The sequence below is a fragment of the Papio anubis genome, unplaced genomic scaffold (assembly GCF_008728515.1).
Source record: "Papio anubis isolate 15944 unplaced genomic scaffold, Panubis1.0 scaffold199, whole genome shotgun sequence".
In the NCBI taxonomy this organism is placed as follows: domain Eukaryota; kingdom Metazoa; phylum Chordata; class Mammalia; order Primates; family Cercopithecidae; genus Papio; species Papio anubis.
This window is the reverse complement of record NW_022162010.1, coordinates 51,323-75,947: the sequence shown is the minus strand read 5'-3', so window position 1 is coordinate 75,947 and position 24,625 is coordinate 51,323. Positions and strand designations below refer to the sequence as shown.

At 52.1% G+C, this 24,625-nt stretch overlaps 1 protein-coding gene and 1 pseudogene across 5 annotated transcripts; both read right to left on the bottom strand.

Annotated features, from left to right (window-relative positions):
- Positions 1-2,566: 2,566 nt before the first annotated feature.
- Positions 2,567-11,564, bottom strand: LOC108586768 (chondroitin sulfate proteoglycan 4-like). 5 transcript variants are annotated; one of them, XR_004181358.1, is made up of 5 exons: positions 10,827-11,564; positions 10,342-10,518; positions 5,392-8,488; positions 4,482-4,518; positions 2,567-3,127 (listed from the first exon to the last, which is right to left on the bottom strand). XR_004181358.1 is itself a non-coding variant. In XM_017960785.3 (3 exons), exons 1-3 carry the CDS (start codon positions 11,325-11,327, stop codon positions 8,393-8,395), a joined length of 774 nt encoding a protein of 257 aa, XP_017816274.1. In that variant the 5' UTR covers positions 11,328-11,564; the 3' UTR covers positions 2,567-8,392. The 5 variants fall into 5 exon arrangements, 1 of the variants encoding a protein (XP_017816274.1); XR_004181355.1 differs by having other exon boundaries at positions 4,482-8,488; XR_004181357.1 differs by having other exon boundaries at positions 2,567-2,889; positions 4,482-8,488.
- A 35-nt stretch (positions 11,565-11,599) lies between these two features.
- On the bottom strand, positions 11,600-15,574 carry LOC108586769 (annotated as a pseudogene).
- Positions 15,575-24,625: the final 9,051 nt, after the last annotated feature.

Genomic DNA, 24,625 nt, shown 5'->3' with positions numbered 1-24,625 from the left:
TAACTATTGAAAAATATAACTGCTATGTTAATGTTGTGAAATAAGTTAAAACATCTTAAAATATGAATACTGTAGTTTAAAACAAAGAAACTGGGGGAAGGAAAAGTAGAGAAAGAGATGTCAATTCCAGTCCAAAGCTTTATTTGCCAAGTTTTCTTAGAATGACTTTTACCAATTTATGAATTCCTGTCAACAGAATGTATAATGGAAATACTGAAAGACTGTTGTCTAAAGTGCCATTATTGACTGCTACTGTGATGTTACTGTAATGTAATAAATTAGGAAATTGTTGCAAAATGCTGTTTTTGCCTTCAAATTTTGTGTGTCTTGTAAACTATGTTGTTAAAGGTATTGAGTGTGCAAATCCTGGGCACGCTTGGCATGAGATCATCGGATTTTATTTTTACAAAATTGTAACTATGCAAGTGTGTTTATTGAAAGGACACAAACTAAAAAGAAGTTACAGGAATTTTAAAAGTGGGATGAGAAAGTTATTGGGACGAAAAATGTAGAAAAGTTGTGGCAAAAGAAGTTGTGGAAAAAAAGTAGAAAAATGTTTTATGAAACATGTTTTAAAAAGTTATGAAAAGGAAGTCATGGAATTTTTTTTTTAAAAAGTCATGGGAGAAAAATAAAAGCAGGCCCCTGTCAGCATAACCCTGGAGAAGTGGGGCTGGAGTCTCCACCCCCACCATGTATCAACCACCCCTTCCCAGTCACCCCTTTACCATTAGGGTAGCAAGACAAGACCCTGTCTAATGGAGGGAGACAAACAGACCCTTTGCCACCTTGACCAGGGCTGAGTCCTTAAATTTCTGGACGGTGATGTTTGTTATTGAAGAGCCAGAGGCTGGTGGAGCTGGTTTGTTTGGAGGAGGCCTGATGGCCTCCCTACTCTCACCAAAGCAACTTTTCCCTCAGGGGGCTCCCATCTTCTTATTCAGAGAGGCAGCTGAGGCAGGACAGTGGGGCTAAGTGTAGAGTAGGCGAGGGCACGGGCTGCTGGGGTGGCCCCCCTTCCCCAGTGTACATATACTATCTGTGTAACATTTTGTATATTCTGGGGGGTAGGACCACCCCCTGTATCATACGTAGCAGAGGCTGCAGCTGGCATATGAGGAGGAGATTCTAATTGTTATTTACAGCTGGGAAACTTATTTATTGATACCATAGGACGGAGGAAGGAGGTGGGGATGGGGTCCTGCCTTCCTTGGTGGTGCGACTCCTGTTTATTTTGCTTTTCATTTCGGAATAAATGGATTTAGCCATACTGCGCAGCCTGGTGGGTTCCCATTTCCCTCACTGGGTCCTGGAGTTTGTGCCACTGAACGAGAAGCCCCAGAGTGTCTGAGCATGTCCAGCTGGGCTGTTGGGGACTTCCAGGCCTGTTAACTGTATGCTGTCTGGTGACACCTGGTGAATTTCATGGGGCCTGCTATGGCGCCTAGCCCTGACAGCCAACAGGCTCAGAAGCCTAATCTAGCGGTGGCCAGGAAGACAGACACCAGCACCCAAGGCCACTGACTTCCATCCACCCCAGGCGTCTTCTGTTCCATCCCCTTGCCTCCCTCTCCTGTCTGCACCCGATGGCCTATTCTGTCTGTCCCTCCAGAGTGCTGGCTGTCCCACAGGCTCCTCCAGGCTGAGTTCATGGCCCTGCCCCCTAGTGGCCAGAGCCTGCTTCACAGGATAAGAGCCAGCTAAGTTCCAGGGGCTTTCCAGGAAAAGTGTCCCTTGGAAAGGCCTTTTCACTACTCCCAACAGCACCCTAGAAATGGCTGGGCCTTTTCCCTCCCCTGAGCTCCACAGAGAACACAGCCAGCAGAGGACACATTCCCCGCCATCCAGAAATGAGTTTGATTCTCAGCTGAGGGATGGCAGGACTGATAGAGACTGTCAGGCCACACGGCTGCCTGCACAGCACCCCCATGCACCCCCATGCTTGCTCATATATATATATGAGTATTTATAGATATTAATAGAACATGGCAGGGCATACCACAGAGTATTTATAGATATTAATAGAACAGGGCAGGGCATACCACAGAGTATTTATAGATATTTATAGAACAGGGCAGGGCTGCACTAACAGAGTATTTGTAGATATTTAGAACAGGGCAGGGGCGTACCCACAGAGAATAGATATTTGAACAGGCAGGGGGCATGTCTATATTTATGGATATTTATAACAGGGCAGGGCATACCACAGAGTATTTATATAGATATTTTATAGAACAGGGCAGGGCATACCACAGAGTATATTTATAGATATTGGCCAGAACAGGGCAGGGCATACCACAGAGTATTTATAGATATTAATAGAACAGGGCAGGGCGTACCACAGAGTATTTATAGATATTTATAGAACAGGGCAGGGCGTACCACAGAGTATTTGTAGATATTTATAGAACAGGGCAGGCTGCACTCACAGAGCACACATTTGTAGATATTTATAGAACAGGGCAGGCATACCACAGAGTATTTATGGATATTTATAGAACAGGGCAGGCATACCACAGAGTATTTATAGATATTAATAATAGAAATAGGGCAGGCGTACCACAGAGTATTTGTAGATATTTATAGAACAGGGCAGGGCGTACCACAGAGTATTTATAGATATTAATAGAACAGGGCAGGGCGTACCACAGAGTATTTATAGATATTAATAGAACAGGGCAGGGCGTACCACAGAGTATTTATAGATATTTATAGAACAGGGCAGGGCATACCACAGAGGGGCACAAGTTTTCAGCAATGGTCATACCTGGATGTGTCAGCTCAGCACTGCAACAGACTAAGTCACACATGAAGGGGGCTGGCTTTGGGGCTGGGGAGCCACTGTCAAGTCACAGGACATCCACCCAGCAGGCTTGGAAAGGGAGGCCTCTGAGAAGAGGAGGATCTGTTTAGAGGTCAAAGTGTGGCTGGGGCTCTCAGGATGGGATGGACTTGCCTGACCCAATCAGCTGGCAGTTGGAGAGAAGCAGAGAGAAAATAGGAGAGAGAAAAGCAAGCAGAGAGCTGGTGAGGCAAGTGCAGAGCACTGGCGCGCCACAGGAGCTCTGGGAGGGCCAGGGAGGGGAGGCCGCAGGTGCAGGTGTGGCAAAGGTTCCTGGAAAACGGGCTGGAAGGGAAAGGGGAGGAAGATGGAGGGAGGAGCCAGAGCTTCACAGGTAGTGCCTGGGGCTGTGGCAGCCCTCCCCAGCCCACACACGCTGGCCTCTCCTACGGCACCCAGGCAGTGCACCCACAGTTCAGACCAATGCTCAGCCCCCTCGGGCTTCCCCCTTCTCTGGTCACCCTGTCTTCCAACCCACTGGCCCAGGGCTCCTCTTGTTTGGGGAGCCCCACCCAACAGCCAACTGGCCTGATAAGGAACACTGCTTGAACCAAAATGGTGAAGCTATAAGGGATGGATGGCTGGAGTGAGTGCCAGAGGCCCCTCTGAGTGGTCAGAAAGACCAGGGTCCTCTGAAGGGAGCCTGGGGAAGGCAGGGAGGGCAGGTAGCTGGATGCCACTGGCCATAGACTTATAAGTCTAAGACGGGAGCCTCAACTGGTTGTGGGGCAGGGGTGCTGCAGGTTTCATAGGTGAGGCTGGGCCCTTCCTGCTGGGAAAAGCAGAAGAGGGAGAGTCTGTGGCAGGAGAGGCAGGAGGGCTTGCTAGGCAGAGCTCAGCTGGGCCAACAGGCACTGTGGTCCCGTTGGCTGAATAGCACAGGTGACCCCTAGGAGCAACTGGCCAAGGTGTGTGAGCCTGCTGGCCAGTGGTAATGCTTCAGCGGGGGCCAGGGACCCTGCCTTCAGTCACACTCTAGCAGCTATGATGGTACCTGGGAGGATGGGAAGGGGGCTGTGTGTCCCTTCCTGGCCTGTGAGGTGTGTTGTGGGATGACCATGTGTATGGGACTCTTAAGGTTTTATCCTAGGTCACCACTGGATTGCCGACAGACAGAGGAGGTGGGACCCTGACTATCACCGCTGCTCTGCAGTGGATTCGGCTCTCAGCACTCCCAGGCTGGGAGCTGGATGCCCTGCCCTGGCAGCATGACTCAGACTGCATGACAGGTATGGCGTGCCCAGGATGACGTTCCTAGACCTCTGGTTGCCTCAGAGTCCAGCCCCACACACACCCCCCTCCAAGCTCCCAGCCCCTACACCATAAACCATGAGCTCTCTGCCCTCTCTGATGGCTCCAGAGAGCACCCATGTCTGCCAGCTTGGGCATGGAGCCTGTTCCAAGAGCCCCCAGGCTCAGCCATGGAGGCCATGGGCAGTGGTGCTGAGTCCCATGGCTCACAGGGAAGGGAGGTGAGAGAGCCACAGCATGGGGACAGAAAGAGGAAAGAGCAAATCTGCAGCTCCAGAAAGGAGGGGCAGGGATCCTGGATCTGAGGTCCCAGGTGTGCCCCCGTGTGGAGCTGGTGCAGTGGGGCGGGAACACCATTCATGCAGCAGGCGGCGAGGCATGTACCTACCATGGCTGATGCTCCTCAGGGGCCACTGATAGTGATTCTGAAAGACAGCATCAAATCAACATGGCAGCTCACATGCATGGGTGGGGCAGGCCTGGGGTTGGGGGACACACACACGCACATGCCGGGGTGTGCACACACATGCTATGAGGCCCCACTGCTGGCATGCACACGCTAACACACATGCCCACAACACGCATATGCCTCCTTCCCTGCCACCTCCCAGTGCCCAGCACCCTCACTGGCTGGCATGTGCAGCACAGATCTGGGGCGTGCAGCCACTCGGCACACTGAAGCACACACATGGGCAGAGTCACAACACAGAAGCTTACCCACACACAGAGGCATTTGCACCAGCTCCCTGCACACTCATGCTGGCATGCTCAGAGGACCATCCATGCTGCTCATGGAGACAGGGCTTGCTCGCTAATGTTCAGCTGCCATTTCTCCACCTAAGAGCCTTCCATGGCTCCCTACTGCCTACAGCATTAAGCCCCAACAAGTCATACTCTTCGGACTTTGAAGTTCTCCACCCTATGCCCCACCCTCCCCACAGAGCTCTTTCTCATTCTGTCTCTGTTCCCTGCTTTGGCCAGTGGCTGTCCTCACTGCAGCTCTTTACCCAGTGAGTCCCACACTAAACTTCTGCCCACACTGCAGCTCTTTACCCAGATACCCTCCAATTCCTCATCATATAAGCCTATCTCAGTCATGCCCCGGACTGCATTGAAGCCAGGCTGCCTTGAAGAAGCTCTCCCAGACTGCCCTTTTCCCCAAGGCAGGATCATGACTTGCCAAATGTTTCACATGTGTTAGCAAGACGAGAGTTGGAGCAGGCATCAAACCTTACATCCCATATGTCACACCTCACCACAGACCTGGGCGCCAAATACCCTGAAGAGTCTGAACTCACGTTGGCAGTTAGCAAAGTGCTCCTACAGCCACATCTGCAGTTAACACAGCATCCCTATGGCCACTGTCTCCCTTGATCCCCACAGCCACCCTGAGAGAAAGACAGAAAGTCATCATTTGATAGAAAGGACACTGAGGCTCTGGGAGGGAAAGGGACTTGCCTGAAGTCCCAGGGTGAAGCAGCATCTCTAGACTCCCAGTCTTGCCCAATACCGTGCTGCTTGCCTCTACGTATCTCTGTTGGTCATCAGCACATCCTAGGGCAAGCCCCAATCCTTGCCTATTGTTCTTCCTTAGAGAACGTGGCCAGTGGAAACAGGGCACACTGGGAATCAGAGTGAATGTCCTTGAAAGAGGGCCATGGGTCAACAAGTCCAAGCCAGAGGATGTAGAATGCTTTTCCTTAGAAATCTTTGGGAATGAAGTGAGCTTCAGACACTCCCATCCCTTCCCCGGCAGCCACCCCCACCACATTGGTTTAGACTGGGTAGGGTGGCGGGGGGGTGGATAAAAAATCAGATTGCTCATGGCCCCCAGGCTCCTTCCCCAGCTGCTTCTGTCCTAGCCCAGGCTTGGTGCCATTCTCACATTCTCACACTCATGTGATGTGTCACACACATCACAAACCTTGATGGTCACACAATCACAGCCTGGTCTCTGCTCCTGTGGTCCAGTGGCTGGACACCCCCTGGGATGGCTCAAAGGAGTCAGGACTTGGAAGTGGGGACATCAGGGTAGCTGAAGGAAATCCACACACCCAGCGTATCTCAGGGTTCAGACTCTCTGACCTGAGGTAGGCTCCCCAGGGGCTGGGAGAGGAGTTGGAGGGAATGGAGGATGGAGGACAGCGAGAAGGAGGAGGAATGCAATGTGTAGGGTGGCCACCAAGAGTGAAAATAGAGGGAAGTGCCATGTACATGCTGGAAAGAAGGGGGCAGGTGGGACGAGCCCCATAGCCCCCTCCCCAAAAACGACCACCTCCGGGACTCAGCGCTCCCCGGGGGGCAGGCTCCACCAGCCCTCAGCCACACGTGGCTCCAGCATCCATGGTCCCAGTGCCTTGGAAGGAGAGGGCCGGTTCTGGGAGCCAGGTCCGATGCTCTGGAATCCAGTCCCATGTCAGGGGAACATCTGACCCCTTCCCTGCCCAGTTCAGTGTTGTGGGACAGGGCTGCTGTCAAGAAAATCCCCAGTCCTGCCCTCCTCCCTGAGTGGGCCAGATAGCCCATGTAGCCTCTTCCCCACTTGCCTTTGTGGCGCTGCCAGCCTGGTACCCTGGTGCCCATTCAGTCTAGTCCTTCATATTGCTGGGGCAAGGAGAAGCTCTGAGTAACGTGGGACTATAGAGTGCGCGAGGGTTGCTGATGGCCGGGTCCCGTGCCCTCCCCATTCCTGTGCATTCTTGACAAAGGCTCCCAGCAACCGAGGGTACACAGCAGCTGTAGACACCAGCCTGATGAATATCTCATTGTGGGGAGGGGGCCATAGCAGGAGTGGGGCTCCAGGGAAATACAGAACCCGGGACTGGGAGGTGTTGATGTGAGAGGCCCAAGAAACCTCGGCTTTGCACTTGCTGAATACCATCTGCGCCTCTCAGGAGGGAGAGTGCCAGGCTCAGGAGGTCCCTGCCCAAGCAAGGGAGCTTGGAAAGGGGGCTGGGGTGGGCTGTGCCATTTTCAAGGGCTGGCAGGGGGACCGGCCAGCCAGACCCCTCTGGAGGTACTTGGGGCAGTACCGCGTGCCGTGGCTCCTGAGTGACAGAGTCAGCTCTGCGCCCCACAAGACCGCTCCCTACTCAGAACTCACTGTGATCATGTGCTGGGTCCAGATGCCCACGCAGCCTCCTGGCGGGAGCATCAGGTGCACCACCTGCCCAGGACGGCCCACAGAAGAGTCTGCGCCACTCTGCCCTGCTATGGAACAACTCCCGTTCTGCCTTCAGGGAGAGGTGTTCATTTAAGCGATGACTGGGCTGGCCCCCATGGCACAGTTATCACAGATAGTCTGCTGCTACCCATGGCTGAGAGCTCTAGTTCTTCCTAGTGGTCTCTGAAGCCACCAGGATGGATGAACCGTGGCTTCACCCTCTTGGCTGACTCAGCTGCCTTTCATCAGCTCATCTGCCCCTAGGATCCACTGTCTCTGGCTGGCACCTGACCTGAGCCCCAGGCTCACGCCTCTGCCCACAGGCCCAGCAGCTGCTTCACCTCCAACTCCAACCCTCTGGACCAAGCGCTGCCCCTCACCAGCTACTGGGGTACCACTAGTGCCCCCACATGGTGCCCCCTCTCCAGACCCTTGGGTCTGGCTGTAGCTTTCTTCTGGAAGCCACACCCCAAGACCCCAGCCCTGCTCTAGGGCCCTGTATCCCCAACTTCCTGCATCCTTCTTTCTCTTTCTGGGAACATGAACTTGCTCTGCCAGCCTGGTGACTCCTGGAGGGCAGGACACCAGGGCCTGGGCCATGGCAGGACCGGGAGCGTCTGCTGCCAGCGATGCTGGAATCTGCACCCATGTCCACATGATGTCCGTGGCACAGCGGCCACCTGAGGCTGTGGGCATCTGAGTGGTGGCTGCAGAGTGAGGCCCTTACCTCTGCCTGAGTGAAGTGCACCATGTCCTCCCCATGCTGTCCTGCTGGGCATGGAACAGCCGGCCCGGCTGGGGGCCCAGGACCACACCGTACAGCAGGAGCTGAGGGTTGGTGCCTACGCTGGAGCTGGCTCTGAGGCTCTGGCTGCTGAATGGCTGGATGGTCCCTGACAGAGGCAAAAGGGGCCACCACCCTTTGAAATCCAGGCACAGGCCTGTCTCTGCAGAGAAGCAGAGTGACCCTGGCGTGCCACCCTCAGCTCTGCCCCAGCTCCTGGCACACCCCGGAATGCCCACAATCAGCACACCCATCCGGGCAGACAGTCAGCATCTGGCTGCCCTCCAGCAAGAGGAGCACTTGCTTCTGGGCTGTCACTCCGAAGAAGTGTCTGGAGGAAGTGTGCTTGTCATCAGAGAAGCCGAAGTAGATGCCTCCGTCCAGGGCTCCTGAAGACAGAGTCATTGGGTCCGGCTGGCCCGAGCTGGCTCCTCATCTCAGGGCACCCCTGCAGGCAGCAGGAACCCAGGGCCTGGCCATCAGCACCCACCTCTGTGTGAGAACAGCACGAGCCCACCGCCCAGCTGGGCCTGCATGAAGCTGTGCACCTCGGTGCCCGGCGCTGCCCACAGCACTACCCGCCCTTTGCTGGGCTGCTCAATGGTGTAAACCAGATGCTCGGGGGCCCAGAGTAACTGTCCGTGCTCCTCAGGGCCTCCACAGGGATGGGCACAGTGGCCCCCTCCCACATCTGGGAACACAGGCCTGTGAAGGTTCTGCCTTGCCCTGCTCACCCACCCCTTCCTCCCCAGCCCTGGGCTGCCACCAGGGTTCCAACTCTGCTGTGGCTCAGGCCCTCAGGTGGCATCGAGGCTGGCACTGCTCTGGCTCCCCTGCACAAAGGGCCCTCCCCACGTTCACCTTCCCTGTCACCCCAGGGAAGGCCCCAAGGAAGGTCACCCTCCAGGCCCAGCTTCCTTGCTCTCCATCTGCCCTAGTCCTGCGTGTCCCTCAAGGCCAGCTTGTGTCCCTTACCCAGGAAGGCCCCTGTTCTTACCCTCACCAAGTTCTCACCCCCAGAAATCCCCAACGCCGACCAACAGTGCTCCTTAATCTGTCTCACTGGTGGGGCAGGGGTCTCCTTTCAGAGCCTCCGTGTGTGCCTGGCCAGGGCCGGGCACAGGTGGGAATGGTGATTTTAGAAACGGGCCCTCCCTCCGGCTGAGGGAGGAGTGGGTGGCGCGGAGAGTGGGGGGCTGATGGTTGGCATGTTCTGCAGCACAGAATCAGCGCTGCGATGGGCCCAGGTGCTTCCAGAGCAGTTACGGGCCCTCCTCATGTTGGGCGAGGGGGACCCCTTTTCAGGCCTCCCACTTGCAAGCAGAGCAGGCGCCTGTTCCTGAGGTCCTGGTACCAGTCTTGCTGGGTCAATTACTTGTGGGCAGAGCTGCAGTGGGACTCACATGCCCGGGAAACAGAGCTTTCTGGCATTCCTCCCTGGCCCCAGGGAGCCCTCAGGCTGAGTCTTGGCAGAAGGGGCCATAATGTGGGGGACAGGGCCCCATTGCTGGGCTCCCAGACCAAACACGGGTGGATGGCACCACCTGGAGGCCATACTGACACACAGCTGTCCTGGCTTGTGGTTCCAGGGGCCTGTGGCCTCTGCACCATGAGGCCACCCTCTATGGGCACATCCTAGACCACCAAAGCCCCCCTCAGCGCCCCATGTCAGAGACAGCCCAAGTCAGCTCTCCTGCGGAACCTTCAGTGACTCTTGCTGACCCAGGAGGACGCACCCCAGAAGCCGGCATTCAAAGCCCTGCCATGTGGGCTTAGTGAAGCCATGCCCTTTCTGTTCTACCAGAACTACTTTCACAACCATGGAGAAGTTCCACCCCATGTCTGGGCCTCAACTTCCACCTCTGCCAAATTGGGGCCCTGCTCTGCTGTGGCACAAGGGGCAGGAGTTTGGGGAGCCAAGCCATGGCCTTTACTTGCTGGGGTGAAGGTGGGAAGCTTATTGGCTCCTGCCCTTACACCTGCCCTTATGGGCTTGTAAGTGATTCTGTCGGGAGTTCTGGTCCTGAGCCACAGGAGAAGGAACAGCAGAGCCACCTGTGGCTGCTCAGAAGTCTGCCTACCTTACCTGCAAGCGTCCATAACAAAACCTCCCACCTGTGTTCCATTTCAGCACAATCTCACAACTCTCCTTCCAACAACCCCGTGAGGCATGCGGCAGTGTCCCCATTTTGCAGAGGAGGTAACTGAGGCTCAAAGACGGGGAGCTCTGTGCTGGGAAGTAGGGGACGCTGGCCTCTTTCTCGAAGCAGACATGGGGGATGGTGCCAGGAATACTCTCACCTGCAGGCCTGTGTTTGTAGTGAGGACGGGGGGTTGGTCATTGACAGGCAGGACGGTGACAGTGAAGGCCACAGGATGGCTCTGGTGGCCCATCTCGGAGGTGTCAGTCATCAGGACAAAACTGTCTGTCAGTGTCTCGCTCCTGTCGTGCATGTGGCGGATCAGCTGCTCTTCCACCTACGGGCAGGCCCAGGGCTAGTCAGGCCCCAGCAGCACCCTTCATGTCCTGCCTTTGGGTGCAGGAGGAGACTGACTCTTTTAGGGCTTCAGCTTCCATTGGTGGAAAATGGGGACCATAAGTTCTGGCTCCCAGAGGAGCTGTGAGGAAGAAAGGAGATACAGTATTTAAAGCACAGGTGCTTCTGATATGTGACTCCCCATCTCCTCTCTGTGTATAACCCCCACACTGGGAGTACCCAGGGTTCCCTGGGTATTCTGTGTCCCAGAGCTGGGCTGCAGCCCCTGGGCCTCTCTCACAGCTGTACCTCTCTCCAGGAGAAGGCGCTGAGGGTCCTGGCTTGAGGTCCGTCCTCCTTCTGCAGGGCCCCATGCCGGGGTGGCTCCAGCACCTGCAGGCTGAGGCCTGGGAGAGTGGGGAAGTAGGGCCCGGTGACACGGAGCAGTGGAGGGGCCAGGGTGAGGCTGCCACCCATGGGGACACTGAAGTTTTGTGCATCCAGTGGGATGGCAGCGGGCAGCACCTCCAGCTCCACGCAGACGCCCTTGAGGGGACCACCCAGGCCCGAGGCCACATCCAGCGAGAAGGCATCGCTCCAGGCCTCAGGGCGGGAGTGCAGGTACAGGACTCTGCCCGCGTCCACTGCCTCCTGGGAGAAGCTCTGCACGGGGTCCAGGCTGGGTGGCTCATCTGCCAAGATGCCACGAGACACCATCACCACGCAGCTGGCACTCGGTGGACTCTTCACTGAGAATATGATGTCTGCCGGCAGCACTGCCTCCTGGGCTGCCTGGTTAACAGAAGTCATGAGGACTCACAGAGGGCCACAGAGGCAGTCTCTGAGGGGCCATCGTGGCCCTAAGCAGCCAGAACAGGCTTGATCTTGCCCCACTTATTCGCCCAGATACCACTGCCATTTAGACACACAAGCACACACATGGGTTCACACACACAGCAGCCAGGCATGCAGCTGGTCACATTTTTTGTTTTTGGACAGTCTCACTCTGTCACCCAGGCTGGAGTACAGTGGTGTGATCACAGTTCCCTAAAGCCTCAACCTCCCAGACTCAAGGGATCCTCCCACCTCAGCCTCCCAAGTAGCTGTGACCACAGGCACATGCCATCATGCCCAGCTAATTTTAAATTTTTTGTGTAGAGATGGGGTTTCACTGGTTTGCCCCGGCTGCTGGTCACATGTTAATACCCACCCCACACACGGTTACAGGGGGTCAGTCACACAGCTTGAGATGCACTCCCCCGGGGAGGTGCATAATCACATATCCCCAGACTCAGTGACACAGACACATGAGTTCATCATATGCTGACACAGTCACACATGTACATATGCGCGTGTACACACACACACACACACACACACACACAGGCCTACCTGCTCAGGATCTGTTCAGGTCTGTGGCTGGTTTCCAGGCAGTGCTTCCCCAACCCCTGCTATTACCACCCAGGACCATCAGAGGGCGCCCTGCCCCACCCCTCCTGGAGGCACAGCCGCCTTTAGCCCAGGCCCTACGGAGCTCAAGCCCCAAAGGCCACATGGGCTCACTCACCTGATGGGCCTGTCACAAGAGGCTAAACCACTCTCAAACTCACATTCTTGTTCTATGCCTTTGCCTGGAATGTTCCTTCTGCCTGGAATACCACTCCCCATTCTCTGTTCCTGATGGCCTGTGCTCTTCAGAGCCCGGCCCAAATGCTGCCTCCTCCTGCGAGGCCTTCCTAATGCAAGATTTGCTGGCTCACTGTCAGCCTCAAGCTCCAGACATGCAGACCAGAAGGGTCTCCGAAATGAGCAGTGTAGGAGAGTAAGGCCGAGAGTGGGCAAGGACTAGCCTGAGGTCACAGGGCAAGTCAGCGAGCCTTCTGGAGGGCCTGTGGCTGCTCTGTGTGGTTCCTGGGTGGGTAGAAGCCCTTGACAGACCCTCCTAGTCCTGGTCTGGGCTCTGAGAAAATAGCGAGGAACATGTGGATCTGAAGAGCAGTCACCTGTCTCCACGGCCAGCAATCCCCAAAGTTCAGGACCCGTGATGCCCTCCCAGGAAACTGACTGCAATGCAGATTCTTGGGCTCCACTTCAGAGATTCAGTAGGGGTTGGTGGGGCCCAGGAATCTGCATGCTCAGCCACGCCATGGACACGAGTGGACACGAACTCTGGAGGCACACACAACTTCCAGGAGGATGGGTGTACAGCAAGCTCCCCAGAAACTCTTGGGAGCACAACATATACGGGAGCACATCTGAGACCCGTGCACACATGCAACTGGGACCACCACAGCCACAGCCCAAGTCACATGTGTACCTGGCATGGAGGCTGAGGGGGAGGCCCTCTACCTGGCCCACACCCCCGCTCACCACCTCCAGCTGGTCCCTTCTGATCTCAGCTGCCTCTCCCTGGAAGACATAGATCTTCTTGTGCCGGACCAGCTTCACTGGGGCCAGTGGGCCCTCTAGGGCAACGGTCACTTGTAGGGTGGCATCCGTGTGCACTGGCCCCACTTCCATTGAGAAGGTCAGGGTGCTGCGGGGGCTGAGGCTGCCATTGAGGTCTTAGAGAACAGTCCCATCCAACAGGTCCTCCTGGGAGAAGGCTGTGGCTGGCTGAGTGGCCCAGAGCAACTGTCCCCAGCAACGGCCGGCTGTGACATGGTAGTGCACCTCATCCCCACTGCGGATGTCAAGGTTGGTGTCCAGGTGGAGCTTGGCTGTGTCGATGGTGCCCTGGCCTCCTGAGGGACCACGAGGCCGGAGCCTTTGGCCACACGGAGGTAGGGCTCCGAGGCCTGCACCTCCAGCAGCGCAGTGGTCTGGTGTTGCCCATCGGACATCTGCAGCTGGATCCAGCCATGATCAGCCCAAGTGCATGAACAGGATTCGCCTCTTCCTGAGGCCTCCTGGGTGATTTCCTCGCCACGTAATTCTATCTCAGTTATGCCCCGGACTGCACTGAAGCCAGGCTGCCTTGAAGAAGCTCTCCCAGACCGCTCTTCATGACTTGCCAAATGTTTTGCATGTTAGCAAGACTGGAGTCGGAGCAGGCATCAAACCCTACATCCCATATGTCACACCTCACCATAGACCTGGGTGCCAAATACCCTGAAGAGTCTGAACTCACGTTAGTAGTTAGCAAAGTGCTCCTACAGCCGCATCTGCAATTAACACAGCATCTCTATGGCCACTGTCTCCCTTGATCCCCACAGCCACCCTGGGAGAAAGGCAGAAAGAAATCATTTGATAGAAAGGACGCTGAGGCTCTGGAAGGGAAAGGAACTTGCCTAAAGGCCCAGGGTGAAGCAGCATCTCTGGACTCCCAGTCCAGTGCTCTTGCCCAATACCATGCTGCTTGCCTCTACCCATCTACATTGGTCATCAGCGTGTCATAGGGCAAGCCCCAACCCCTGCCTCATTTTGGTTTATGGGTGCTTACCCTACAGTCATTTGGAGACAAAAACAGATGCTATTGTTCTTCCTTAGAGAACGTGGCCAGTGGAAACAGGGCACACTGGGAATCAGAGTGAATGTCCTTGCAAGAGGGCCATGGGTCAACAAGGCCAAGCCAAAAGATGCAGAACGCTTTTCCTTAGATATCTGGGAGTGAAGCAGGCTTCAGATACTCCTGTCCCTGCCCCTGCAGCCACCACTACCACATTGATTTAGACCAGGTCGGGTGGGGCGGGGGTGGGGGCAGAGGAAAACATCAGACTGCCCATGGCCCCCAGGCTCCTGTCCTAGCCCAGGCCTGGGTGCCATTCTTACACTTTCACACTCGTGTGCAAGCTCCCCCACATACATCACACACCTTGATGGTCACACAGTCACAGCCTGGTCTCTGCTTCTGTGGGCCAGTGGCCGGACACCCCTTGGAATGGCTCAAAGGAGTCAGGACTTGGAAGTGGGGACATCAGGGTAGCTGAAGGAAATCCACACACCCAGAGCAGATCGGGGTTCAGACTCTTTGACCTGAGGTAGGCTCCCCAGGGGCTGGGACAGGAGTTGGAGGGAATGGAGGGTGGAGCACAGACAGAAGAAGAAAGGAGGAGGAATGCAACGTGTAGGGTGGCCACCAAGAGTGAATATGGAGGGAAGCGCCATGCAAGTGCTGGAAAGAAGGGGGCAGGCGGGACGAGCCCCATAGCCTCCTCCCCAAAAACGACCACCTCCGGGACTCAGTACTCCTTTGGGGGCAGGCTACGTCAGCCATCGGCCACTCAGGGCTCCAGCACCCACGGTCGGAATGCCTGGGATGGAGACGGCCAGTTCTGCGACAAGGTCCGATGCACTAGAATCCAGCCCCATTTCCCTCCCGGCCATGCCCGTCCGGTGGCCTCTCCCGCCGTATTCACCCCTTACTCACCTGGGGACCCCGGGCGGGGCGCGAGGGCACCTGCTGGGGGAGGGCGGAAGGGGTCAGGGGAAGCCCCCGGCCTGGAGGGTACAACGGGCGCTTCCCCTAGGGCGGACCCAGCAGGCAGAGGCTGGGGGCACGGCGGGAGCTCCGCGCTGCGTTGTGGGGCTGGACTTGGGCGACCTGCGGGCGACAGGGAGCGAGGAACGGAGAGAAGAATGATGAGTGGCCCCGCCCACCCTGAGGCCCCGCCCCAGCCCAGTGCCAGCCAGGCCCATGCATGCAAGATCCTCCCTGCCTGCCCGAGGCGGTCGCCGGAGCTTAAGCCCCGCCGCCAGCGGCACCAAAGTCCCAGCTCCACCCTGCCCGGCAGGCAGCGTTCCACAGCAAGCCCCGCCCTCTCTAAGCTCCGCCTCTTGCTTCAAGTGGTAGCCACTCCGCGGAAGGGGCGCGCCACTGCCTGGTCTGGTACTTCTGCAGCCCGGGCTAGGGGGCTTTGGGGTCGTGGGGGCCGGCTCTGATACCTGCGTCCGGCCAGGACGCTCTGCACCTGCAGCTAGGAGTCATCTACGAACCCCGTGGGCGTGCTGACGGTGGTCGTGTTAAGGTCATCGATGATGCTGGGCGCCTCCCTCAGCACGTGGTGCATGCGCAGCATCTCTTTGCACCGCTGTGCCTGCTCTGAGGACTCCTCCATCAGCTGTTCTGGTTCCCACGGGAGTACAGGTTGGCCAGCAGCTCCGAGAAGATGAACTCGTTGGTCTGAGAGTGGGCAAAGAGGGAAGGAGGTTGGAACCTGATGCCTGTGCCGCCCTGGCCGCCCCGCCGGGCTCTGCTGGGACTGTTTGCTGGACTTGGAACCCCGAGTGCAGCTTTTCAGACACTGCTTCTACACTGCTTACACTCCTTCGAAGGTCTGCCTCCCCACTGCCCTTTTCTCACTCAGATGAGGACACTGAGGTCCAGAGGAAAAGTCACCTGTCTAAGGTCACAGATCTGGGAGGGGACTCAGGATCTACCATGCCACCAGGACATCTGTCTACTCAGTTTTTAAAAATTTTTTTGGAGATAGGATCTCCCTTTGTCGCCAGGCTGGAGTACAGTGGGCGAGATCACCGCTCACTGCAGCGTCAGCCACCTGGGCTCAAAGTGATCCTCCAACGTCAGCCTGTCGAGTAGCTAGGACTACATGCACCTGCCATCACCAAGCCCAGCTATTTTTTAAAATTTTTGTGTGGAGATGAGGTTTCATTATGTTGCCCAAGCTGGTCTTGAACTCCTGGGCTGAAGCAGTCCTCCCACCTTGGCCTCCCAAAGTGCTGGGATTACAGGCATGAGCCACTGTAATCCCACATTGTATTTCTGTGGGACAACTCTGGTCTGGACCTTGCCTCCCTTTCTGAGGCTGGTCCCATAAGGCTGATCGGCATCTCCCCCAGGCCAACATGGCCACCTGGGTCCCCAGTGCTACAGGAACCCCCTACTCCCATGAGGCGGCACATGCACGTCATGAGGTGGATGATGGTCTGGGCATGAGGTCCTGCATGTTTTTGTTGACAATGGCCATGTACAAGTCCACCAGATTCTGAATGGTCTCCACTTGCTGCTCCAGCTGTGGTCCATGGAGTGCATGAAGCTGTCGGAGCCATTCCCCTCGGTCTTGCTGGCCTGTCATGAAGAACACAAGGGCATCAGGGTACACAGGCCATGTCGCCAGGCTCCAGGCATCTCCTGCAAGGGTACCTGGAACATTGATGCAGAGAGAGAAGCAACTGGCCTAAACAGACACCCAGATCCCCACATACTCTAAAGGGTTTCAGGTCTCCGCCCATCCCTATATCTCTCAGGACCCCAGACTGCCCTGATTCATTCTCATCTTGTTTCTGACTGTAGTACCCAGAGTTTGCCTCAATTTCCCAATCCAGAAATGAGAAAACAACATCTGCAGGTCCTTTGCTTAAAGACCTGGCCAGAGCTGGTGCCAGGCTGCAGACGCCTGGCAGGAAGCAAGAGAAGGTCACACTCACTTTCTTCTCGTCCTGGGAGGCCCACACACCAACATTGCCACCACTGCTGGCACCAGGGAGCACAGCCAAAGTAGACACACACAGTGGGGAAAAGGGGAGAGGTTGAGTGAAGCTGGGACACTGCACCCCAACTCTAAGGCTCCTCTAGACAGTGCCACAGTGAAATAGGGGAGAAAAGAGAAGGCAGTCATAGGAAACCAGCATCATAGAAAGGGCATGCAGGAAATACCATCTGTGGCAGAGACGGAGACACAAAACTGCCACTGGAGAAGGATGGGAGGACCAGAAAACTTAACTCTGATCTCACCCCCAGAGTAGATAGTGGGGAGGATTCCTGGTTATTTCTGAGTCAAATAAGGGCTCAGAAACATGGCATGACTTGGCATCACTGTGGATGGTGCCCCAGGGCCCACTAGTATCAGCAGCTTGCCCCTCCTCTCCTTGCCTTGCCGCTCACCCCAACACACTCAAGGTACACGCCAGCCCTCAGAAAGGAGGACTTCCAGCTCTTCACCTCCTCCTGTGTCTCACGGGCCAGCTGCTGATAGTCCTTGTAGATATTCCTGCAAGACAGGGCAGGCAGTGAGGGCAGATGGGCAAAGCCCCACTCTCACTGGGGGTTAGGGGCATGCCTGGACTTGGAGATCATCACACCTGAGGCAAGTCCTGGCTTGCTCATTTCCCAGCTGTGTGATTCTGGGCAAATCCCTTCCTTTCAGCCTCAGTTCCCTTATTGGGAAGATGGGTTAATAATAATTCCTGCCTTGTTATGGTTTGGCTGTGTCCCCATCCAAATCTCAACTTGAATTCTATCTCCCAGAATTCCCACGTGTTGTGGAAGGGACCTAGGGAGAAGTAATTGAATCACGGGGGCTGGTCTTTCCTGCGCTAGTCTCATGATAGTGAATAAGTCTCATGAGATATGATGGGTTTATCAGGGGTTTCTCCTTTTGCTTCTCTCATTTTCTTCTGCTGCTGCCAATGTAAGAAGTTCCTTTTGCCTCTCGCCATGATTCTGAGGCCTCCCCAGCAATGTGGAACTGTAAGTCCAATTAAACCTCTTTTTCTTCTCAATCTCGGGTATGCTTTTATCAGAAGTGTGAAAATGGACTAATACAGTAAATTGGTACCAGTAGAGTGGGGCATTGCTGAAAAGATACCTGAAAATGTGAAAGTGGCTTTGGAACTAGGTAACAGGCAAAGGTTGGAACAATTTGGAGGGCTCGGAGGAAGACAGAAAAATGTGGGAAAGTTTGGAACTTCCTAGAGACTTGTTGAATGGCTTTGGCGCAAATGCTGATAGTGATACGGACAATAAAATCCAGGCTAAGGTAGTCTCAGATGGAGACAGGGAACTTGTTCGGAAGTGGAGCAAAGGTGACTCTTGTTATGTTTTAGTAAAGAGACTGGTGGCATTTTGCCCCTGCCCTAGAGATTTGTGGAACTTTGAACTTGAGAGAGAAGATATAGGGTATCTGGTCGAAGAAATTTCTAAGTAGCAAAGCATTCAAGAAGTGACTTGGGTACTATTAAAGGCACTCAGTTTTATAAGGGAAGCAGAGCATAAGTTTGGAAAACTTGCAGCCTGACTATGTGATAGAAAAGAAAAACCCATTTTCTGGGGAGAAATTCAAGTCAGCTGCAGAAATTTGTGTGAGTAGCAAGGAGCCTAATGCTAATCCCCAAGACCATGGGGAAAATGTCTCCAGGCCATGTCAGAGGCCTTCACAGCAGACCCTCCCATCACAGGCCTGGAGGCCCAGGAGGAAAAAGTGGTTTTGTGGGCCAGGGCCAGGGACCCTGTCCTGTGTGCAGCCTAGGGTCTCAGTGCCCTATGTCCCAGCCACTTAGCCGTGGCTGAAAGGGGCCAACATACAGCTCAGGCTGTGGCTTCAGAGGGTGGAAGCCCCAAGATTTGGCAACTTCCATGTAGTGTTGAGCCTGTGAGTGCATAGAAGTCTAGAATTAAGGTTTGGGAACCTCCACCTAGATTTCAGAGGATGTATGGAAATGCCTGGATGCCCAGTCAGAAGTTTGCTGCCGGGGCCCTCATGGAGAACCTCTGCTAGGGCAGTGCAGAAGGGAAATGTGGGGTCAGAGCCCACCCCACAGAGTCCCTCCTGGGGCACTGCCTAGTGGAGCTGTGAGGAGGACAACTGTCCTCCAGACCCCAGAATGGTAGATCCACTGACAGCTTGCACCATGTGCCTGGAAAAGCTGCAGACACTCAATGCCAGCTCATGAAAGCAGCCGGGAGGAAGGCTGTACCCTGCAAAGCCACAGGGGTGGAGCTGCCCAAGACCATGGGAACCCAACTCTTGCATCAGTGTGACCTGGATGCGAGACATGGAGTCAAAGGAGATCATTTTGGAGCTTAAAATTTGACTGTCCCGGCCGGGTGCGGTGGCTCAAGCCTGTAATCCCAGCACTTTGGGAGGCCGAGATGGGCGGATCACGAGGTCAGGAGATCGAGACCATCCTGGCTAACACTGTGAAACCCTGTCTCTACTAAAAAAAATACAAAAAAAAAATTAGCTGGGCATGGTGGCGGGCACCTGTAGTCCCAGCTACTCAGGAGGCTGAGGCAGGAGAATGGCGTGAACCCAGGAGGTGGAGCTTGCAGTGGGCTGAGATCCGGCCACTGCACTCCAGCCTGGGTGACAGAGCCAGACTCCATCTCAAAAAAAAAAATTTTTGACTGTCCCACTGGATTTTGGACTTGCATGGGCCTTGTAACCTCTTTGTTTTGGTCAATTTCTCCCATTTGGAACAGCTGTATTTACCCAATACCTGTACCCTCATTGTATCTAGGAAGTAACTAGTTTGTTTTTTATTTTACAGGCTCGTAGGTGAAAGAGACTTCCTTTGTTTCAGATGAGACTTTGGACTGTGGACTTTTTGGGTTAATGCTGAAATGAGTTAAGATTTTGGGAGACTGTTGGGAAGGCATGATTGGTTTTGAAATATGAGGAAATGAGATTTGGAGGGGCCAGGGGTGGAATGATATGGTTTGGCTGTGTCCCCACCCAAATCTCAACTTGAATTGTATCTCCCAGTATTCCATGTTATGGGAGGGACCCAGGAAGTGGTAACGAATCATGGAAGCTGGTCTTTCCCGTGCTATTATCATGATAGTCAATAAGTCCCATGAGATCTGATGAGTTTATAGGGGTTTCTGCTCTTGCTTCTCTCTCATTTTCTCCTGGCACCACCATGTAAGAAGCGCCTTTCACCTCCCGCCATGATTCTGAGGCCTCCCCAGCCATGTGGAGCCATAGGTCCCATTAAACCTCTTTTTCTTCCTAGTCTCAGGTATGTTTTTATCAGCAGTGTGAAAACGGACTAATACATGCCTCTTTGGATCACTGTGAGGATTCAGCAAAACATTATCCTAAAAAGAAAAAAAAAAGTTAAAAGTCTTGCTTAAATATGACAAGCTTATAAAAATTAACAGAAGCGTTATATTAGAATTTCTAAAGTCATTTCCATTGAAATCAAGAATAAGAAAAACATGCTGCTTTCCCCAGTGTTAGTCAACATTATTTAAAATGTTTAGCTAATTAAAGTGAAAAAAAGAAAACAATTGGTATGTATATCATACAAAAAAGGTAAAATTGAATATTTTTGCATATAATAGAGAACAGAGAAAATTTGATTTTAATAAGATAAATACTACTACCATTAAAATAATTTAATAAAATATCTTAAATCAAGATATACACAGTACATAAAAAATATTAGCCTTTCTCAATATGAGGAATAACTAGTCATGGATATAAATTTATTTTTTAAATAACACATAAAAGCATTATATATTACATAGGAATACATATAAAACCATTATCTATTATTTAGAAATGCAAAAATACATTTAAAAAATGTTTAAATGCCTGGGAATTATACACACTGGCTCCTAGACACTAGCCACGTATCTAGAAAGGGGGAAGATGAAAGAATGTCATCACATTCTATAAATATGTCAAAATGTTAAAATCTAGTGAGTATGAGAGGAGGGTACATGTTGCCTGGAATATTTTGTATATTTCTCTGTATATTTGAAATATTTAATAATACAATTTTAAATTTGAAATATCTTCTTTAAAATCATGATAAGGCCGGGCCTGGTGGCTCATGCCTGCAAATCCAGCACTTTGAGAGGCCGAGATGGGTGGATAACTTTAGGTCAGAAGTTCGAGACCAGTTTGACCAATATGGTGAAACCTGTCTCTGCTGAAACTACAAAAATTAGCCAGGCGTGGTGGCATGCACCTATAGTCCCAGATTCTTGGGAGGCTGAGGCAGGAGAATTGCTTGAACCTGGGAGGCGGAGGTTGCAGTGAGTCAGATTGTACCACTGCACTGCAGGCTGGGTGACAGAGCAAGATTCCATCTCAAAGAAAAAAAAAAATCGGCCGGGTGCGGTGGCTCACGCCTGTAATCTCAGCACTTTGGGAGGCCAAGGCGGGCGGATCACGAGGTCAGGAGATTAAGACCATCCTGGCTAACATGGTGAAACCCTGTCTCTACTAAAAATACAAAAAAATTAGCCAGGCATGGTGGCGGGCGCCTGTAATCCCAGCTACTCAGGAGGCTGAGGCAGGAGAATGGCCGTGAATCCGGGAGGCGTAGCTTGCAGTGAGCCAAGATCGCACTATTGCACTCCAGCCTGGGTGACAGAGCAAAACTCTGTCTCAAGAAAAAAAAAAAAAAATTCATGATTAAAAACAACAATAGGCCGGGTGCGGTGGCTCGCGCCTGTAATCCTAGCACTTTGGGAGGCCGAGGTGGGCGGATTGCCTGAGCTCAGGAGTTCGAAACCAGCCTGGGCAACATGGTGAAACACCATCTTTACTAAAATACAGAAAAAAGAAAACGAAAACAAAAACAGCAACAATAATGGCTAAGAATGTTTGTATATGAAGTCATTTTTAAAGACAGAAAACAAGATCTAAGCAAGTGGAGTGACATGCTAGTACTCCAGAAAGGATAGTGTTAATATTAATTTTTAGAAAAATTAATGTATGTGATGCAATCCCCATTAGAATCACATTGAATTACATCTTGGTCCATTTTGGCCACTGTAACAAAATACTATAGATTGGATAGCTACTAAACAACATAAATTGACTTTTCCTAGTTTTGAAGGCTGGGAAGTCCAAGATCAAGGCACAGGCAGGTCAGTATCTGGTGAGAGCCCATTTCATTGTTTATTTACGGTGTCTTCTTGTTATGCCCTCAGTGGGGGAAGGGACAAGCAAGCTCCCTTGGGCCTCTTTTATAAAGGGACTAATCCTGTTTATGGGAGCTCTGCCCTCACGACCTAGCGACCTCCCAAAAGCTCTACCTTTTAATACTGTCACCTTGGGGGATAGGATTTCAACATAGGAATTTGGGGAGGGCACGAACATTCAAACCATAGCAAGTCATTTTACAAAAGTACATGAAATGAACGTAAAGTTCAAAAGAAAAAATAAATGAATAGGCAAGAAAACTATGAAAATAAAAAATAGAAACAGGGAGAATTGCCCTAGCAAATATTAACCTATATGATAAAGTCAGTATAATCAAAACAACATTAAAAGATGAATAAAAATGTATCCGTGGATCAGAAATTGATCCCAAAATCAATGTAAGTATATATAAGAACATAAAATATAGGCAGGGTACTATTTCAATTCAGTGGGAAAAGGTTAATTTTTTAAATATAAACTGGCCATCAATCTAGAAGAAAACACAACTAAATCCACTGTCTCATGCCATTCACAAAAATAAGGTTCTGATGGTTTAGACATTTAAATATAAGGAATAAAGAATATGAACAAACAATGCGCAGCAGAGAAACATGTGTTTTATAATATTATGAAAATACACTCAATGTCATTAGAACTCAGGAATAAGTAAACTGAATAATCTGTGGTTTTATCAATAACTTGGAATATGATGTAGTTCTTAAAAATATTGATCCAGAGTCTCACTTGCTGAGACAGAGAGATGAAAAAATCACATTGCTTAAGTGTGATTTTTTTTTATCAATCATAAAACACACTATACCTGGATATATCAATTTTTATAGGTCTGTACAAGTATAAGGAAAGATATGGACCAAGGGACATTGAGCTGTTACTATTGCTTGTTTATGGGGTGAGGATGGAAGGGACTGGAAGAAGGTTATTAATGTTATTCTTATATATGTATGAATATATTTTACTTTTTAAAATAAGAAGACTTGCTGATATAATTTTAAAATAATAATTTTAAATATTTAGGCATATTGAGAAAAGAAAACCAAGGAGGCTTTGCAGACATCCCCGCCGTCGGGAGCCCGGTACTGTCAGCCATGGCTAACCCCACTGTGTTTTTTGACATCGCCCTCGACGGCGAGCCCTTGGGCCATGTCTCCTTCAAGCTGTTTGCAGACAAGTTTCCAAAGACAGCAGAAAACTTTCATGCTCTGAGCACTGGAAAGATAGGATTTGGTTATAAGGGTTCCTGCTTTCACAGAATTATTCCAGGGTTTATGTGCCGGGTGGTGACTTCACATGCCATAATGGCACTGGTGGCAAGTCCATCTGCGGGGAGAAATTTGATGATAACTTCATCCTAAAGCATACAGGTCCTGGCATCTTGTCCATGGCAAATGCTGGATCCAACACAAACGGTTCCCAGTTTTTCATCTGCACTGCCAAGACTGAGTGGTTGATTGGCAAGCATGTGGTCTTTGGCAAGGTGAAAGAAGGTATGAATATTGTGGAGGCCATGGAATGCTTTGGGTCCAGGAATGGCAAGACCAGGAAGAAGATCACCATTGCTGACTGTGGGACAACTCTAATAAGTTTGACTTAGGTTTTATCTTAACCACTAGACCATTCCTTCTGTAGCTCAGGAGAGCACCCTCCACCCCATTTGCTCACAGTATCCTAGAATCGTTGTGCTCTCACTGCAGTTGCCTTTGGGTTCCATGTTTTCCTTGTCCCCTTCCATGCTTAGCTGGATTGCGGAGTTGAGTTTATGATTATGAAATAAAAACTAAACAATCAAAAAAAAAAAAAAAAGGAAAAGAAAAAAATGAATTGGCCTTAAGAGGTATAATGGCTATTATCCTAGTGTCGTGGTAGAAGAAAGGAGAGGATGGAGAGAGATTAAATAAATTAGTTGTTTACTGAACATTTTTTTTTTTTTTGAGACAGAGTCTTGCTCTGTCACCCAGGTTGGAGTGCAGTGGTATGATCTCGGCTCACTGCAAACTCCACCTCCCGGGTTCAAGCCTTCTCCTGCTTCAGCCTCCTGACTAGCTGGGACTACAGGTGCCTGCCATCACAGCAAGCTCTTTTTTTTGTATTTTTAGTAGAGACAGGGTTTCACCATGTTGGTAAGGCTGGTCTTGAACTCCTGACCTCAGGTGATCCACCCATCTCAGCTCCCAAAGTGCTAGTATTACAGGCATGAGCCACTGTGCCCAGCCTGAAACTTGTTAAGCCCAGGCAGAGTTCCTGGGGCCCAGAGGGATACACGAAATATAAGGCACAGACCTTACTCTCTATTGGCATAAAGTCTAATCGTGGATGAAATTAAAATACTTGAAACCATTTACATATAATGACACAAGCCCCTCCAAAACTGTCCGGTTATTTGTGTTTTATATAACAGTAGTTTCCTTTTCAATAGGTGAAAACTTAAATTTTTTTAACATGTTATCGGGTTGGGGTTGAAAAATTGATATG

What these genes read in the sequence shown, in the direction of transcription:
- LOC108586768 (XM_017960785.3), bottom strand. Translation starts at nt 11,327, where the DNA reads ATGACTTCTGTTAACCAGGCAGCCCAGGAGGCAGTGCTGCCGGCAGAC. An exon ending in GCGCCTTCTCCTGGAGAGAG is followed by an intron (nt 10,519 to 10,826) that starts GTACAGCTGTGA and finishes GCCTGCCCGTAG; the next exon opens with GTGGAAGAGCAGCTGATCCG. An exon ending in CTACAAACACAGGCCTGCAG is followed by an intron (nt 8,489 to 10,341) that starts GTGAGAGTATTC and finishes TGCTGCCTGCAG; the next exon opens with GGGTGCCCTGAGATGAGGAG.